This window comes from Juglans regia, chromosome 8, assembly GCF_001411555.2.
Source record: "Juglans regia cultivar Chandler chromosome 8, Walnut 2.0, whole genome shotgun sequence".
Lineage (NCBI taxonomy): Eukaryota > Viridiplantae > Streptophyta > Magnoliopsida > Fagales > Juglandaceae > Juglans > Juglans regia.
Window position 1 is genome coordinate 28591860 of NC_049908.1, and position 16993 is coordinate 28608852.

The window sequence follows — 16993 nt, forward strand, 5'->3', positions numbered from 1 at the left end:
GAGCTGGTGCACAGAGGACACCATCCACATAATTTAAATGGTAAGATTTGATTTCTAAAATTCAAATTTTAAAATTTATCTTCTCAATCAAATTATATCATGTAAAACATTTTATTATATGTGCTCTGCACACTGGCTTGAGAATATAAATTCTAAATCTTTAATAATGATTTATACAAAGAGAAAATATATTTGCAACCTTGAATTACGTAACCGCCGCGTAATCGTTTTGAAAAAAATGAATAAAACGTGGGACCCACATGAAAAAAATTACTTTTTAATAGTAGACTCCACTCTTTTTCAAAGCAATTACTCGACGTTTATGCACTTCACAGATATATGTAAAATTACTCTTTATACAAATCTCAAATATACAAAGCTGAATACAGTTTGTTTCAATAGGGGACCTCACTATAAAAAATGTAAATTTCTTTTTCTTGTAGGATCCAGATTTTTATCTAAGGGCTTGCGCAAAGTTTACACACATTAAGCTTGTACCTAGGGATACTCTAGTTTCTTTATTTCTCTTGAATAAGAATAACTTATTTACCTTTTTTTCATTTAAAAAAATCTCAAATTTTAAAAAATTGAAAAAAATAATAAATAAATTCGGTCAACAAGTTGTCTAATTTGGTGTGATCGATCTGCCTTTAACATGATCGTTATTATATCTAGAATTTTATTAGAAACAAAATTAGTTTACCAATCAAATATTTTCATGTCAAAAAGTGTGTTATCGATATTGGTTTCCAAGTAAAATGAAAAATAATAATGATAACATAATAAAATAAAATAAAATGAAGAGAATTGAATTAAATGGATTAATTTTTAGAATTTTTAAAAAAAGAAATGAAAATGAATGTAATGAAAATAATGAATACTATAAAATGAATGAAGATAAATATTTTATAATAGCATTATTATCACGGATTTTTTTTCTCTATTTATATTAAATTAAACTTTATTGAGATAAATTTTTACATATCATTTTTACTTGATAACTATTGAGATGGACTTTCAAATGATAAAAACAATGAGTAATAATTTTTATATTAAAAAAAATCACGTCTCTCATGAGTATAATTTATGAAGTTGTGATCATGTATTAATACAGATCATTCTAAACACGACTCTTCTACATGTTTCAATTTCATGGTTATGGAGTCTGACTTTGTATAAGGCATATTCTAGATAGGTTCCTGATACCAGCAGTAAGCATTCTCTTCATTTGTGTGTGTATGTATGTTTTTTTAAAAATTGATTCCATCGTTCTTCAGTTTCATTTCCCCATACAGAAATTAAGGTTTCCATGAAAGTAATCAACTGCAATGTAGTTCATTTCTTTGGTAGAGGAGTCATTCAAGAACAATTGTCTATCAGCACTTTCCGAAAACAGAGCATCGTCCTTTCAAAACTCCAATACTTTGTCAAATCCTGTAAGAGATCCCTGAGTGAATATATTCCTCCAAGATTCCTCGATACCAAACTCACCCAACAACCATATATAAAAGTAAACATCTGATTGTTCTTCATATGGAATACAAACATCCAGAGCAATCAATTCATTCAACACGAAAAAGTTTCTCCAATTGTAAATCTCATTCCCATTAATGCTTTCATCTGATAACATGTTCTAAGAAAACCTCTTTGTTCATCATACCAAATGAAAAAATATAGTTTCAGTCATATTATGCCTGTTGAGTATTTGGAGTCTAGTTCACGCTGCTCGAGCGAATACAAGTCAGAGAGCTTCGCTCAAAGAGAGCTTGACAGACCGCTCAAGCAAAAGCAAGTCAGAGAGCTTCACTCGATAACCGCTCGACACTCAGCTCGAGCGGAGAGAAGTCAGAGAGCTTCGCTTGAGGAGCCGCCCGACGCATGGGTCAAGCGATTGTGGGAAACAGGTTCGCTCGATGCGGGCTCGACACACCGCTTGAGCGAACATCACTAATTCTACTAAGTTTAGGGTTTCCGCCGCATAACATATATATTACTTTTGATTTTGACTTGTACTGTATCAGAGTGAACAATAGCCGTCCTACACTATTGTAGTGTGATTCCTCAAGAAATAAGAATTCTCTGCAGCTCCCGTGGACATAGGCAATTTACCGAACCACGTAAATATTGCGTCGTGTATGATTGTTTGTTTTTCCCGTGTTTGTTTTTATTTTCATCATTGTTTTAGCACAACAATGCCGGCCATGAAGCCACTCCATAATCATTAGTGCATGTCCTCGTACCCATAAAATCGTCGAAAATGAAACAGTACGGGACTTCAAATAAGGGTTGACTATCAACTTGTCTTCCAGAATTGGTACTTGTGCTATATACCTCATTAGTGTATGGCCCGCTATGAATCCATTCCATTAGTGTATGTACTCATACCCAATAAACTGTCGTAAATGTAAACGTCTTGGACATAAAACCAGGGTTGATTTTCAACTCATCTCCAAGAATTGATGCTTAAGCTATATAAGTCACTTTTGAAGTACAATACGGAGGAATCAGAGTCAACGAGGCAAAGAAGCCTGATTATCTTGTAGTCATTAGTCTTGGACTCAAAACTGAATTCGATAGCTTTACTATAGTTGCGATAGTCACAACGAAGGCTGCGAAATATTGATTCGAGTACAACATTTGTTTCTTTAGTGGTAAGATTACATAAAAAAAATAGTTCAGGCAGAGCGGGCCGAACCTACAATAAAAACGTTGAGTTGCTCATGATTCCAAAATACGATGGAGGTAAATGTTGTATAAACGATACTTGAAGTGTTTTGTAAAAAAAAGTGCAGAGAAGATGATCATTGGTAGTTTTATCTTTTCGATTAATGACGAAAATGACATTCTTGTTCTTTTTTGAAAGGGAGTGATTGTGGAGAAAGTGTCTTCTGATGAAGTCATGGCGAGTAATGAGAGCGTATCAAGATTTCCAGACGCACTTGAACCACAATAAAGAAATGACTGGCAATGATAGCAATGTCTGTAACACCAGGTCTTTCGGCATTTTCTTGGTCATTGACGATTGGCTTTCTAGGTTTATTCAACTTGAATTACAAAGTGGAATGATAAATTGGTTGTAATTCTTAATCAGAAGATTACAGTTACAAGAACCCAATTCAAGGCAGCATACGATCAGACTATTAAACCATATTCTTTGTTGGCTTCCTTGGAATGTTTATGAAATGATGAATGAATTGATTAAAATTATAAACGATGAAGTGTGAAATGCAGTTAGGATGACAGTTGACTACTCCTTGATCAAATTAACTAAAATTTATAAGCGTTAAGCATCAAAGTAGACCAGATAAAAGTAGGAAAATAATATTTTTTTTATTTTATATAAAATATCGTTATTAAACCATCTAAAACTTACCATTCAGATGGTCTTCTTGACACGTTATTTATTAAAAAAATATTTAAAACAAACGGCATCTCAAATGCACAAATTATTTATATATATATATATACATAAATACATATATTTTTTATAAGAACTATTATAAATATAAAGAAATTATATAAAATAAACTTATAAATTGATATAGTTTCATGAAATTCATGAGATTTACTTTATAATTAAAGTAACTTTATAATCTAATGTATCATATTAACTCATACTAATTTATGAATTTATTTTTATATAATTCTTTTGTGGTTAAAATATTTTATTTTTTATTGGAGGAAATTTTCATTTACACATAGTCATGTTAATTGCAAAATGATTTACACACAATCTTTTTTATAATATTTTATATAATTATGTTTTAAATAATGGATATTTTTATAAAATATTTGATAAAAATAGCATCATTTTATAAAAATGAGATTAATTATACATCAGTCTATACTTTTCATACACTATAATTTCAATTTGATTTTTTTTAATTCAATATATTAAATGTGTTGAGGTAGTAAGCTTATGTAAATATTTTTTCTTTTTACAAAAAATGGGATTCGTCCCGTAAAAGCTCTTTAGAGAGAAAAAACACGAACAGAGCTAAATTTTTTTCTCGTCGTTTGCCTCCTCCCCGCGTCGCGCTCTCTCGCTCGTGCCAATGGCCGCCTCATCTTCTTCTTCCTCATCCTCCACGTCCTCGGGTTCTGATTCCCTGTCTTCTCCCTCTCACCGTCGCCGTCGTCACCGTAGCCGCCGAGACCGGGAAAGAAACAGAGAAGCCCTCAAGATCAGAAAGAAAAGCCGCTCCCACACTAAACGACGTCGCCGAAACCATCACCACTCCGATAATTCTCACTCTTCATACGCCTCTGATTATTCCAGGTCCCCCATATATTTTGGCAAATAATAATAACGGCTTTTATTAGTATTCTTCTTCTTATTGTCAGAGTTCAAATAATAATTAGGGTTTTGCCAATTCCTCTTTTGTTTTTTTTTTTTTAGTTTTTATGTTGGTTGGGTATATAAATACTTGGTTTGTAGCTCTTCTTGACTTTTCTAGTTTTCTTTATTGTTTGGGGGAAAGGCAAAGGACTGCGAAATTGTGAATATAGTGAGGATAATTTTTTTTGCCAACCCAATTGAGTTCTTATTCTAATTTTAATTTTTCTTGAGCATTTTTGCTTGTTATTGTGTAGTTGTGTAATTAGTCTTGTTTGTTTGGATTGACGATCTTTTTGGTTCCTGAGAAAGTTCAGGAAAAGGAAAAAAAAAAAAATCTTTCGAGTTTTATGGCTTGTTTTCAGAGGACTACCTGTCAAACAAGAAAGGACGCGCTTTCAGAAATAGTTCTCTGAAAGTTCATTTTTCTTTCTTTCATAGTTACTTTTCATTGCGTATTATGAAGTAAAAGTTTACATAGCCTTAATTGCTGCTGCTTCTTTAATGGTTATGGCCCATGGGTTTACATACTTAACCAGAAGGCCCTAGTGTAGAGCCTGTTTTTGTTGGAATTTCGATGTGTGACTGAAACATGGTTGCTTGAGTAATTGTGGAGGGAGCGGTAGGATATGGGAAAGTGAGAAGTCCCTGGACAAGAAAGTATTCTGGATGCCATAAGTTTGTTTTTGTACATGATAAGATAAAGTGAGACCTTAAATAGTCTCCCACTAGTATCTTAATGATTAAAAACGAAAAAAGTTTAGATAGTCCTAATATGTTGTATTTTCGTTCTACTAGTGGCAAAAAGTGGTTAATTACATACATAGAGGTTTTAATATTATTAACAAAAAAAGAGAAATGCTGAACCTTGTGAACACAAAATTTTCTATCAGATACATGGCTTACGACAGGTACAAAGAACATTTTCTTGGCTTTGGAATGATAATGATTTACACTCCAATGCCTAGGAGAGTGCTAATCATGATTAGGAGTGTAGTGAATATGGTTTAGATGACACCACCAAGGGTGATGGCTCTATGGTTATTGGGTTACTCCCAAGTGGTTCGGTATGTACTAGGTCCTGGGTTCAAATCAGTTCAAGTCAAAATATGGATTCACCTTAGACTGTTGGTATTAGCTGCCTAAGAATTCATTGAATTCCCTAGTGGCGTTAGGGTCTAAGCTATGGCTCAAACCCGGTTTGCGGGAAAGGTTGCGGCTTCCTACCGTCTAGGCCCCTCTTGTCTGGTTTTGAGCAAGTAGGGTGCTGCCATTGTCACGCTCAGGCAGGAAAGCCATCTCCGGTTGCCCCCTCCTACCCTTTTGCTCATAAAAAAATACGGTTAAAATTACTTGCCTTCATAGTATTTTATTATTAAGTTTGCCATTTTTTTGCAGTCGCATTATTTTTACCTTTTCACCTTCCTGGAATGATGTGGTAGCAAATGAAACATGGTCTAGATCTGTATTAGAAGCATAGGGTTTAGAGATTTAAATAGCAGCCAAAATTTTGTATGTTAGGTTCTCAGGCATTTTTCCATTGTTTTCTAGCATGGATTTTAAGATGATTGGCTTTCCCAACTTATCTACATTGCTGATTCTTGTAGAAGTGACAGTTCTTCCCACAGTGAGCCTGAAACATCTAGTCATTCGAAGCGGCACAAGAAGAGCGACAGACCAAAGAAGGTGGTGGTTGGACTACAATGTTAGTTTTCTTGTTATGTGCTCTGCTTGTCTTCTTATCCCTTGTCTCTTCCCTTTCATTTTCTAGAACAAGGAAAAGGACCAAAGCAAGAGTGATCGCCATAAACAGCATAGTCGTAAACTTAAAGAGGTAGGCCACACCACTCTTATGTAGCTTAATAGGATCCACATGATTGCTTTTATGCCAGTGGTTCACTTGTTAGTAACTCTTTGACATTTGAATAGTGCTTTTTTGTCATTTCATCAGGGTAGTGAGGACTAAATTGTGAGTGAACTACGTCATTGATAACTGCAGAAGCATTAAAGATGTTTTTAGCTTGACATTTAAATAATAAAAAGATGGTGACATGCTGAACTTTACTTGAAGTTTGTATTTCCTGAAAAGTGATATCAGGACCTAAGGTCCCTAGTCACTTAATTTGCTGCATAATGGGTTTATAAGAAAGCTTTTCTTTTCTCCCGTAAAAAGAACTCAAAAAAAGAAGGGTGGGGGATTCTTTGAAATTTTTTCAATACTAGTCTCATCTTGCATGTAAAAGCTGTGAAAGTTCCATGTACTTGTGCATCTAGGAAGCTAAATGCATATCTAACAATTTATCATGGCATTCACAATGTCTGAGGTGCTTATAATACTTTCTGCCTGTTGTATGGATTGGCTCTTTGAAATTGGAGCTGGGGTCTGTGACATGATGGTTGGTGCTTGATTGACTTGCCTGGATGTTGTTGCTTGGTTGGGTTTGTCTGGGCAATGGGAGCGTCTATAGAAACAGCAGGATGAGAGAAGTAGCGGCCCTGTTCAGCTTTCTAAGGTTCTCATCAGACTGTAATACTTGTGGTTGCTGTTGCAAGTTTTGTTGTTGCGCTGTTTCTGTAACCTTTATATGCTTCATACAGTTTTTAGCACGTGACAAGGATGATGGTGTTCGTCTTAGTGCTATCTCTGGAAAAAAGGTTAGGCAACTATTTACGTTGTATTAGGACCTCAAAGATTTGTGTATGAGATGATACTCATAGAAAAAGTGATCTTCAATTACTTCTCCCGTTATGCAGATTCGATTGAAAGTTGATAAAACGAAGGAGGACAAGTTGGCGGAGAATAAAAGAAATGAACTGTTGAAATTTCTAAATGCTAGTTTTGATTGAACTTGTGGAGCTTGAAGTCAAGTCACTGGAATTAAGACAAAGAAGAAATCGTTTTAGCAAGGTAACCATACTTAAATATCCTAGACTGGGGTTCTATTTCACCAATTTGTGTTTGGCTTTGTTACCCGTTGGATAGGAAAGCATTGTTGAATTGGAATCTGAGCTTCTATTATAGTTGTGGTGAGAAGTATGTATTGGATTTTGGTGTTGTATTGTATCAAATTGATACTTCATTTATGTTATTGCTTTATATGAACAGCGTACAAGTCTTCTCTCTCCCTCCCTTCCTGAGAAAAGCCCTCTTGGCCCTTGGGCGTGAGGGTCAATGGACTCTTGTTCTGAACTGATTTGGATGGTATACACGTACTGCAGTTTGATACATGAATTAGTAATAAAATCAATAATCAATGTAAAACTTGTATTCAAAAGCTAAGTAGCCTAATGCTAGGTACAAGCTTTAGATATGCAACTGCAAGCTTGGGTCCCTTATACTTTTTCATGGTGAGGTCCATTCTTTTACAAAGGGTATGTGCAAGGCAAGGCTTGTACAAATCATTACTGAAAGTAAATAAATATCTTCTATTGATAATGTTATTTAAAGGGAATAAAGTAGATTATAACATTTGACAAGAAAAAAGAAATATTTATTTAAATCTTTGATTTCTCAAACGGAATATGTAGATGATAATTTCTGTAAAATCTTCAATAAAAAAATAAGTCTCATAATAAAAAGCAGATGGTAGTAGTACTATAATAATCAGGCTTATTATTTACACATTTATTAATATTAATATACGTGTATTGAACAACACCAACTTTTACTTTTTATGTGTTCCATTGATTTGCTTTATCTCAATATTTATTGTTTTTTTTTTTTTTTTATCGTGAATTTTTAATTCCTTTCTGGGTTTAAACTTTGCACAAAGTAATTATGACCCACGCGGATACTTTCTGCCAAAGTTTATTCATTAAAGTTGCTTTATTTGTTGAATCTTTAACATTTATTGATTGGACTTAAAACTTAAAAGTTAAAGCTCGATTGAAAAATAAAACGCGATCTGGGGAGGAATTTCTATCTAAGGTAATTCAAAGGGCCAGTTTTGTTGGTTAACATGGAGATAGTATTGGATTATGTTGAGAATATTCCACTGAGTACCCAAACTGGCAAGAGTCATTTCTATTGGAACTAAATCCGAGTCTCACAAACCATGTCGGGTTCATATTCTTTTTATTTGTTAAGACTGTAAATTAAAATCATGTCGGGTTCATATTCTTTTTAAAAAGGTTGTTGGGGATCGAGGAATCTTCCTGATATACTTCTTGCTTGACAAAGTCTAGTGACTCCCAAGAGTCAAGACTACACCCACCACAACCGCGATGCTCTTAAGATATATGTTTCATTGATGATCTTAATAATCTTGTAAGATAGGTCTTACGATTCTTTAGGTCCCGTTTGGATTCAGAAAATATTTTATTTCATCTCATCTCATTATTACAATTTTTTTAAATTTTTACACAAAATATAATAAACAATTCAATTTTTTCAAATCTCAAAATATTAAAAAATAATATTTTAACAATATTTTTTTTTAATTTTTATTTTTCATTTAAAAACATCTCATCTCATTTCTAAAAACAAACCAGCCTTTTATTTTTTGACCTTTTAACTTTCAAACAGCATTAGATTGGATCTCATTTCTATTAAAACTAAATCCATGTCTCACATTCAATGGGTCCAGTTCAACAGAAAACTAAACCCAAGCTTATAAAAACATGTGTAAGTTAATCTATCTTTAACAAATCACCTTGAGTTCATATTTTTTTTATTATTTTTAGACTTTGAATTAAATAATTAAATTCATCATCTACAATCAACTTAGGCTTTTGCTACATTTTGACCTGGGCTTAAACTTTGTGACCAGGAACGAGAAATAATGCTATGTTGCGCAAATATCGACGACTCTCACATAGGCTTAGGTGAACTTGCAACCAAATTTCAATTTACCACCGATTGGGGCTTTTCAATTGCAACAGACATTTTAGCTCTTCTCTCTCTACCTTAAACAAAAGTATGATCGAAGAACGTAAAGGAAGTTCGAGATCGACTTGCAAAACTTGATTTTGCTCGATTCATTTATTAAATGAGTTGTTTGTTAACATAAATTATGACCAGTTATTAATAATACGACTTGTATACAGATAAATTATGACCAGAATTTTTATTGGGGCAAAGCTTAGAGCTTAATGAGATAATGATCAGTCTCTCAAAGAGATTGATATTATATAATGAGAGCAGCTAAAAGATTAGTGCCCTGCCAGTTTATTGGTAAGCGCCAAGACAATGCTGCAGAGCTGGCTGAATGTCGTGCTCAAACTAAGTATGGGAGAGGCTTTGCCCATTTCCTTCAAACCATTCTCACATGAATCAGAATTGCTCATTGCAGCAGATACCCATGTTAATACATCACCATACTTTTTAGACTGAAAGGACGTGACGGATTCCTTTAGTCGCTCACTTGCACCATTGTAGTTCTCATTGCAATCTTTAAAGGCAACGGATTTATCATTCTGTTTGGAGAGTTGGCCCTGAATTTGCTTAGCCTGGGATAATGCATGCTGCAGTGCAACTTTGGCTAGCACGCCAATATCAGTAGCCTTACTGCTCTCCTTGTCAGATTGAAGGGTTTGTTTGCACAGATCCTTGTACAAAGTACTATCACAAGCTGAGGTTATAAGATCAGCCTTTTGCGCTTCTGCAACATTTCTGCATTGATTCACTGAGCAGAGAGTGAAAAGCAGACAGAAGAAGAGCTTCAAATTCGGGTTCATGTTTTCAAGATGAAAGATTAATGGAGAAAATGAAGAAAACAATTGGAATGCTATCAACTTCTTTATCTTATATTCTTTTCACAACTATTGTGAAAGCATGTCTATATATATAGAGAGAGTGAGAGAGGGGGTACGTACACAGATGCCCAAGAAAGGCGCATGACCGCTCAATGTCTGTTCAAGAGGTCTCTTCGGGATTTGTTTGGACAGGCATGCACGACGGCACGAGTCAGTTTCATTTTTAATTAGGGGCTTATTCCGTTTGATATGTGCTTTCACTCTCAAAATAGGAGAGATTTGTTTCCTATTTTATCCTATTTTACTTACTTACATATATATGTCTGGAATCATTTTCATTACGTGGATAAAAAGATAAAATGACATATTTTTAAGTGGGTGTGCAGAATATGAGACTTATTGATAGCACTATACAGTAGATTTTGTTATCGCTTTTACTTAGATAGGGGATTTTGCTGCATCCACATTTATTATATATATATATATATATCTTGAAAACTTTGAATCCAATGTGACAAAATAAAAAATAATTTAATATAAGACAGGTTTGGGGGGTGAGATAAGAATTTTATGTTTTGTTTTAAAGTTTAAAATATTATGTTTTAATATTATTATTATTTTAGAATTTGAAAAAGATGTATTGAGATTTGAAAAAGTTAAATTGTTTATTATATTTTGTATGGAGATTTGAAAAAAATATAATGATGAGATGAGATGAGAATTTTGTGTTTTGTTTTGATTACCCCTAAATGTGCTAACTCATATCCAAGCTTCCACATGCATCGAAATTGAGTGCCCTTACAAATTGAATTTCTCAATAAATAAATAAATAAAACTATTTAAATTAGAAAATGAAAAATACTATTTATTTATTTAACCCATTAATTCCCATGTTTTCCCATCAGCACTAAGATGTGTACTACAACAGCTTTCGAAATTTGGAGAGGTCGTCGACAATCCCCCGATCGTCTCATGTATTGTTGGATAATGGAGAGCATACAAAAGTAACTACTAAAAGAAGAGAAGCACGAAACTCTAAGGAACACATAGTGGTGCGTGGAGGGAATATCAAACATCCCCCCCAAGATACATTTTTAGACAAAATAGTGTAGAAAAGGGACGTCTGAAGTAACAAGCATTAAAAGATCATGTCCGTAGCCCACATCAAAGTAAGAAAGACAAATACAACCGCCATGCCATGTCTACATGACGATAGTCTAGCAAAAATTTGGATCACCATAGTCAGAAATAACATTTCTTCCTCAACAAAGGTACCAAAATCAACTCAAACCCTAAATCCCTTGCTGTTCCTCTTTCCTCGGGCCCTCTCAAACTTCCTTCCCTTTGATCGTACATAGGGCTTGCTGTGGCTGTGTGGCACACCAGGTGCGGGACCAAAGTGTTTCACTGCCTCACGAGCATTCTTTGGACCTCTGAGAAGAACCTGCATCCAATATCATGTTTAATAAAATAGGTTTGGACCTATCAAACATTACATACTTATTTAGAAGAACTTATAAAAAAAAAAATGATTTAAATAATTTGTTGAATTCCCAGTACAAGAAGGATGAATATCTATAAATATCAACTATATTTTTATTGTTTCATTAATAACATGTACAGGAACTCAATTTCTTTTTGTTAAGATCCCAAAACTCTACAAAACAATAGAAGGGAATCATTAAAGGCGTGACAACAGAATCTTCATCTGCACAATAAAGAAGGGGAAGCTTAATAATTGTGAATTGTCTCAGCAAACTTCTAGGAAATTAGTTTATTGTTGAGCTTTTAGCAAAATCTTCTTTTGGAACATCTTAAATTTCTAGAATGATTTACAAGCCATCAAATTACAAAATAAAAGAGAGATTCAAAGCTAAATCTAACAATTGGGCACCAGAAACGTCCTAAACTAATTCAATAATGTAGCAACCAAAATAAATCAACATAACAGAGTAAATGAGAGCACTCCAATAACAACGAAAGATTAATAGTGGCATCAAATCCAATACCGTGTTCTGTCCCAGTGGAGCCCTCAGAGCCAGTTGGTCAAACGTCAAGCACTCACCGCCAGCCTTCTCAATTCTCGCCCTAGCTGTCTCAGTAAATCTCAGTGCTGTGACCTTCAAGGCAGGAACTTCATAAACCCTAATATCATCGGTCACGGTCCCCACAACCACAGCAATCTTACCATCCTATAGGAAAACCACACACACAACAAGATCAAAATCCATAATTCATGTTTTTCATGGAAGAGAAGTCAAGAAAAAAAAATACAAACCTTTCCCTTCATGTAACGGATCAACCTGGACAGAGAAAGTGGTGGCTTGTTGGTTTTGCTCATGAACAAGCGCTTAAGAATGACTGCATTGAACTTGCTGCCAGTTCTCCGAACAAGGAACCGATAAAGCTAATCACATAGCATCAAGTCATAGACTATACACATAGCACCAGAAGGTACACACAAATATGTACAAAAGCGCAATATAGAACTTACATGAATCCATTAACTACAAACATGTTATTGTCCTCCAAATAGAGAATGCAAACAAGTTCACATAATCCAGGTTCAACCAAAATTCTAAAGAAATATCCTCCAAATAAATTTTCTTTAACAACACTCAACCAGAATCCATTATATTTTATGCTAATTAATACACAGGGTTTTTCTCCTATGATACCAATTTAACTTCTTATTTTTTGACTAACATTTTAACAAATCATACATACAGACCCTCAGTCAGTAAGATTTCCACTGTGGGTTTTTTCTTTCAATTTTCCACTATACCTTCCAGCACTAGGAAAGAAGTTAAATTGGCAACATGTCTATGCTAGAGTTTGCTTTCTAAACATAAACAAATGGGTTGCTTTATGGTTCTCTCGACATATAAAAAATAAATCATGGAACAATATACGCATGCAAAGAAACATAAAACATGTATACATAAAACCCACATACACCCTTGAAATAAACGCAGGATGTATGAGTAGGGCTTAGGAGAGACCTTGACGAGGAGTTTAAGGTAGATATCATCGGATTTCGGAGCAGTACGCTTGGATTTCTTGATCTTACCTCCTGCGACCAGATCGATCCCCTGCACGGAAATGAAACACACAATTAAACACATACAGCCAGATTTAGTATATATGAAATGGAGTCAGATAGAGACGGAGATAGAGAGAGTACCATCGGAGCTTGCTTCGGCAGATGAGGTTGCGGTGTCTCGCTAGTGCTGGGGGACGACGACGCGACTAACGCAAGAGAGGAACCCTTAAAAACGAGAGCTAGGGTTTTTAAGGGGCATCTTATCTTGTGCTATCGAACTAAAGAGCTGTATTGGTCCTCATGGTGCTTCACATCATGGAACGACACGTGTCTCAATGACTAGATTGTTGAGAGCGAATCAGCAATCACTAGATTTTTAATCTCCAATTAGAGCACTAGTAGTGGGCTCAACAAACTTTAGCTAAAATTTAACTAAGAAATTTACTTTCACAAATTTAGCTAACCACTTTTCAACAACATCAAATAACAAGCTCAACAAATCTTTCACTATTTTATTAAAATATTAATTTTGAACTTTTTATTTATTTTAATTCTAATTATAATTTGAATTTTTCTAACGATTATATTTTTTAACGGTTATATTTTTTCAACGGCTATATTTTACACTTGGCTATGGGTGAGTAAAAAATGCGGTACTGCATCTTGGCTATGGAAAAAAAAAATCTTCGATGAATACTGAAATAAAAAAACTGAAATAAAGTTTAGAAACGTTGAAGATTGGGTTGAAGATTAAAGGCAACAGATTTTTTTTCCAAAAACAACTTTTTCCTTGCTCACCTGGGTTGAAGATTGGGTTCAAGATTGGGTTGGGTTGAAGACGTCTTGCTACTGCGTCAAGCCTTTTTTTTTGTTTTTTTTTGCAATCTTGGGTTTTCTTCAAACTACGTTTTTGGAAGAGAGTTGTCCGAAATTCTTCTCTCTTTTTCTTCTATTGCGTGGGTGAGATAAGCAGCAAGAATGAATATTTTAGTCAAAAGTAATATTTGACTAGCTTCATTTGGCTCAATAAATTTAGTCAGCCCATTCATCTAAAGCTAAAATTACTGTACATTTAGCTAGCCCATTACTACACTTTATTTTACACTTTAGTTATTCTTTAGCTAAAATTTGATTTTAGCTAGCCCACTACTAGTGCTCTTATATATCAAACCCAAAAGTGACTTGTTAAAACAATATTGACTTGCTCCATGAAAAAAATTAAAAATATAGAATTAAATTTTATTCATAAGTTTATTTAGAGCTCGTTTGGATGATAAGATGAGATGAAATGAATTAAATAAAATATAGTTAAAATATTATTTTTTAATATTATTATTATTTTGAGATTTAAAAAAAATTAAATTATTTATTATATTTTATATAAAAATTTAAAAAAATTATAATTATAAGATGAGATGAGATCGTATAATTTTTTTGACGAGACATCATTATAAAGAAAGAAATATTGTTTTATTATCACCAAAGGATGTAGACACTAGTTAGCCTAGTTGGAATGTGGTTATTATTCTATAATTTTGTTCAAGGACTGACTCAAATCCAGTTCTATATTTTTAGAGATGATTTGATTATACAAAATTATATCATCTTATCTTATCTCATTTTATATAATTATTATAATTTTTTTAAACTCTCACATAAAATATAATAAATAATTTAATTTTTTCAAATCTTTAAAATAAAAATAATATTAAAAATTTATATTATAATAATATTTTATTTAATTTTTAATAAAATATTTCATCTCATTTCATCTAAACTGCATAACTAACGAGGCCTTATACATCATCAATGGAAACTTTAAACGTGATTGAGACCTTATTATATGTCTTTTTTTTTTCTCACTGATAAACTATTTTAAAGAGTTATGTGTTTATTATTATTCATATTAAGATTGAGTTTGGATGTTAAAGTGAGTTGAGTTGAGATAATAAAATATTGTTAGAATATTATTTTTTAATACTATTATTATTTTAAAATTTGAAAAAGTTGAATTATTTATTATATTTTGTGTTAGAATTTGAAAAAATTGTAATGACGAGTTGAGATGAATTGAGATAGGTTGATGATCCAAACGAAGCCTAAATCCACAGAAGTCAGTATAGAGAATCCAACGTCCAAATCAAAAGACTGTCAAAAAAGAAAAGAAAAGAGTCATTAAATGATATAGGAATACACATAATTGGGTAAAAAAGGAGAGAGGAAGAAGTGAAACCAAGAAAAGTAAATCCATCTTCAAATTACACAACAATCTTCTCTGGTTCCGTTTAGATGTTAAGAATATATCAAATTATCTATAAATAATAATAAGATAATAATAAATAATAGTAAAATAATATGAGAATAGTTATGTTCTCAAACATAACTGTCTATATTTTATAAAATAAACTTACACGTAACTAGATGTAATACATTAGATTTATTTTATACTAAAAAAAATTACGACTTAACTTATTATATTGAACCCTATCAATTTATAAATTTTTATAAAATATTTTTCAATATTTTTCTAGTAAAAAATAACAGAGACGACAAGTAGCGTTCATGTACTAGAAGGGAAGATGAAGGTTATATAAATCCACCAAATCCCAACATAAACCTACCTCCATACAACAATACCCAAAGAAACATTTAACTCTTATCCATAGAGAAATTCTACTCTAAGGCCAATCTACTCTCCAACACCACACACTAATGATGTGGCAAATCGGATTTATTTTAAAAAACGGTCGAGAATCCACCTCCCCCTCCCTTTTGGTCCCCTTCCCATGCCGAAAGCGTCTTCTCCCCCTCCCTCTGGGAATCCCTCTCCGCCCTCACAAAAGCATATCGTGGTTCTCTCCCCCGTCGACACCCCTCAAAGTGAGTCCTAAGAGGACCCAAAAATCCCCTATGAAAATCCCTCTACCGAATACCTCTCCCTTGTCGAATGGAACTTCCAACAGTAGTGGTGAATGGGGTTTTGGGTTTGATTTTAACTCAACCAGGTTTTTCAAACTTTGCAACTTCTTAATGGCCATTCTTATGATCAATATTCAATTTTTGAAAAGTGCTACATCTGATGCTTATACAGTTGGTGATGAGGGAAAGTGGAATGATGAGGCAGACTTCATCTCATGGTCACAGAAAAGCAAATTCAAAGTTGGTGATGTTCTTCGTATGTACCTTTCCCTTCAAAATTCAGAACATATATGGTGGTGGAGAAGAAGAAAGAAACAAATATTGAATAGTTAAAACCATGCTTTTTGCTCTGCTGCTTTAAGCCTTTTAATATCTAGGTTTATTTTGTTTTTAGTTTTTTTCTCTTTGCATACTGTATTTAATTCAGTTGGATTTGTTGTTTATTTGGGTTGGTTCACGTTTAAATGGCCAAACATTCAATTCAAGCTTAGTATCATTTGGTGGTGATGGTGTCGTTGGTCTTATAGATTTTTTCGCTGTATCAAATGGGATCTCTCAAAATTTCAGGAAAGGGGCCTATCTCAACCCAAGCTCTATGAACGGTATAATCTTGGAGTCAATACTCTTAAAAGTGAGCCGAATGAATTGGTATCCTCTTTGGTTGATGAGAATGCTGGTGCCAATGAGAAACTCTGTGAATTTAACGATGCATTTTCAGAATTTGGATTAAAACACAAATTAGTAAGTGAGTTTGATTTGAATTCTTTTTTTCCATACACAATGTTGAATCTTCGGATTTATAAATGTAAGATTCTAGTTGGAAGATCTACCGTTCTTTGGTCGATCAGAGGTGGACGTACTGCAACACGGCGGAGGCACGAATCTGAAGCGTGGAAGGAGAACGTGGGAGGAGAAGCAAAACTTCGAATAGAGGTAACGTGGAGAATGAAGAAAATGTGGGAAGGAGTCTAACGTTTTGAAAAAACAAATAAACAACGCCA

The 16993-nt window shown here is 33.6% G+C and overlaps 3 protein-coding genes across 3 annotated transcripts; 1 reads left to right on the top strand and 2 right to left on the bottom strand.

Annotated features, from left to right (window-relative positions):
* The first annotated feature begins 3956 nt into the window (after window positions 1–3956).
* On the top strand, window positions 3957–7441 carry LOC109006836 (serine/arginine-rich splicing factor 11). Its single transcript, XM_018986246.2, has 6 exons — window positions 3957–4279; window positions 5944–6022; window positions 6108–6170; window positions 6805–6849; window positions 6935–6991; window positions 7091–7441. Exons 1-6 carry the CDS (start codon window positions 4056–4058, stop codon window positions 7181–7183), a joined length of 561 nt encoding a protein of 186 aa, XP_018841791.1. The 5' UTR covers window positions 3957–4055; the 3' UTR covers window positions 7184–7441.
* Window positions 7442–9162: 1721 nt separating this feature from the next.
* Window positions 9163–10126, bottom strand: LOC109006765 (putative invertase inhibitor). Its single transcript, XM_018986140.2, has one exon. The coding sequence runs from the start codon at window positions 10010–10012 to the stop codon at window positions 9488–9490; it is 525 nt and encodes a 174-aa protein (XP_018841685.1). The 5' UTR covers window positions 10013–10126; the 3' UTR covers window positions 9163–9487.
* A 940-nt stretch (window positions 10127–11066) lies between these two features.
* Window positions 11067–13349, bottom strand: LOC109006837 (60S ribosomal protein L18-2-like). The gene is made up of 5 exons (XM_018986247.2): window positions 13215–13349; window positions 13033–13122; window positions 12309–12437; window positions 12040–12222; window positions 11067–11474 (listed from the first exon to the last, which is right to left on the bottom strand). Exons 1-5 carry the CDS (start codon window positions 13215–13217, stop codon window positions 11316–11318), a joined length of 564 nt encoding a protein of 187 aa, XP_018841792.1. The 5' UTR covers window positions 13218–13349; the 3' UTR covers window positions 11067–11315.
* Between the last annotated feature and the right edge of the window lie 3644 nt (window positions 13350–16993).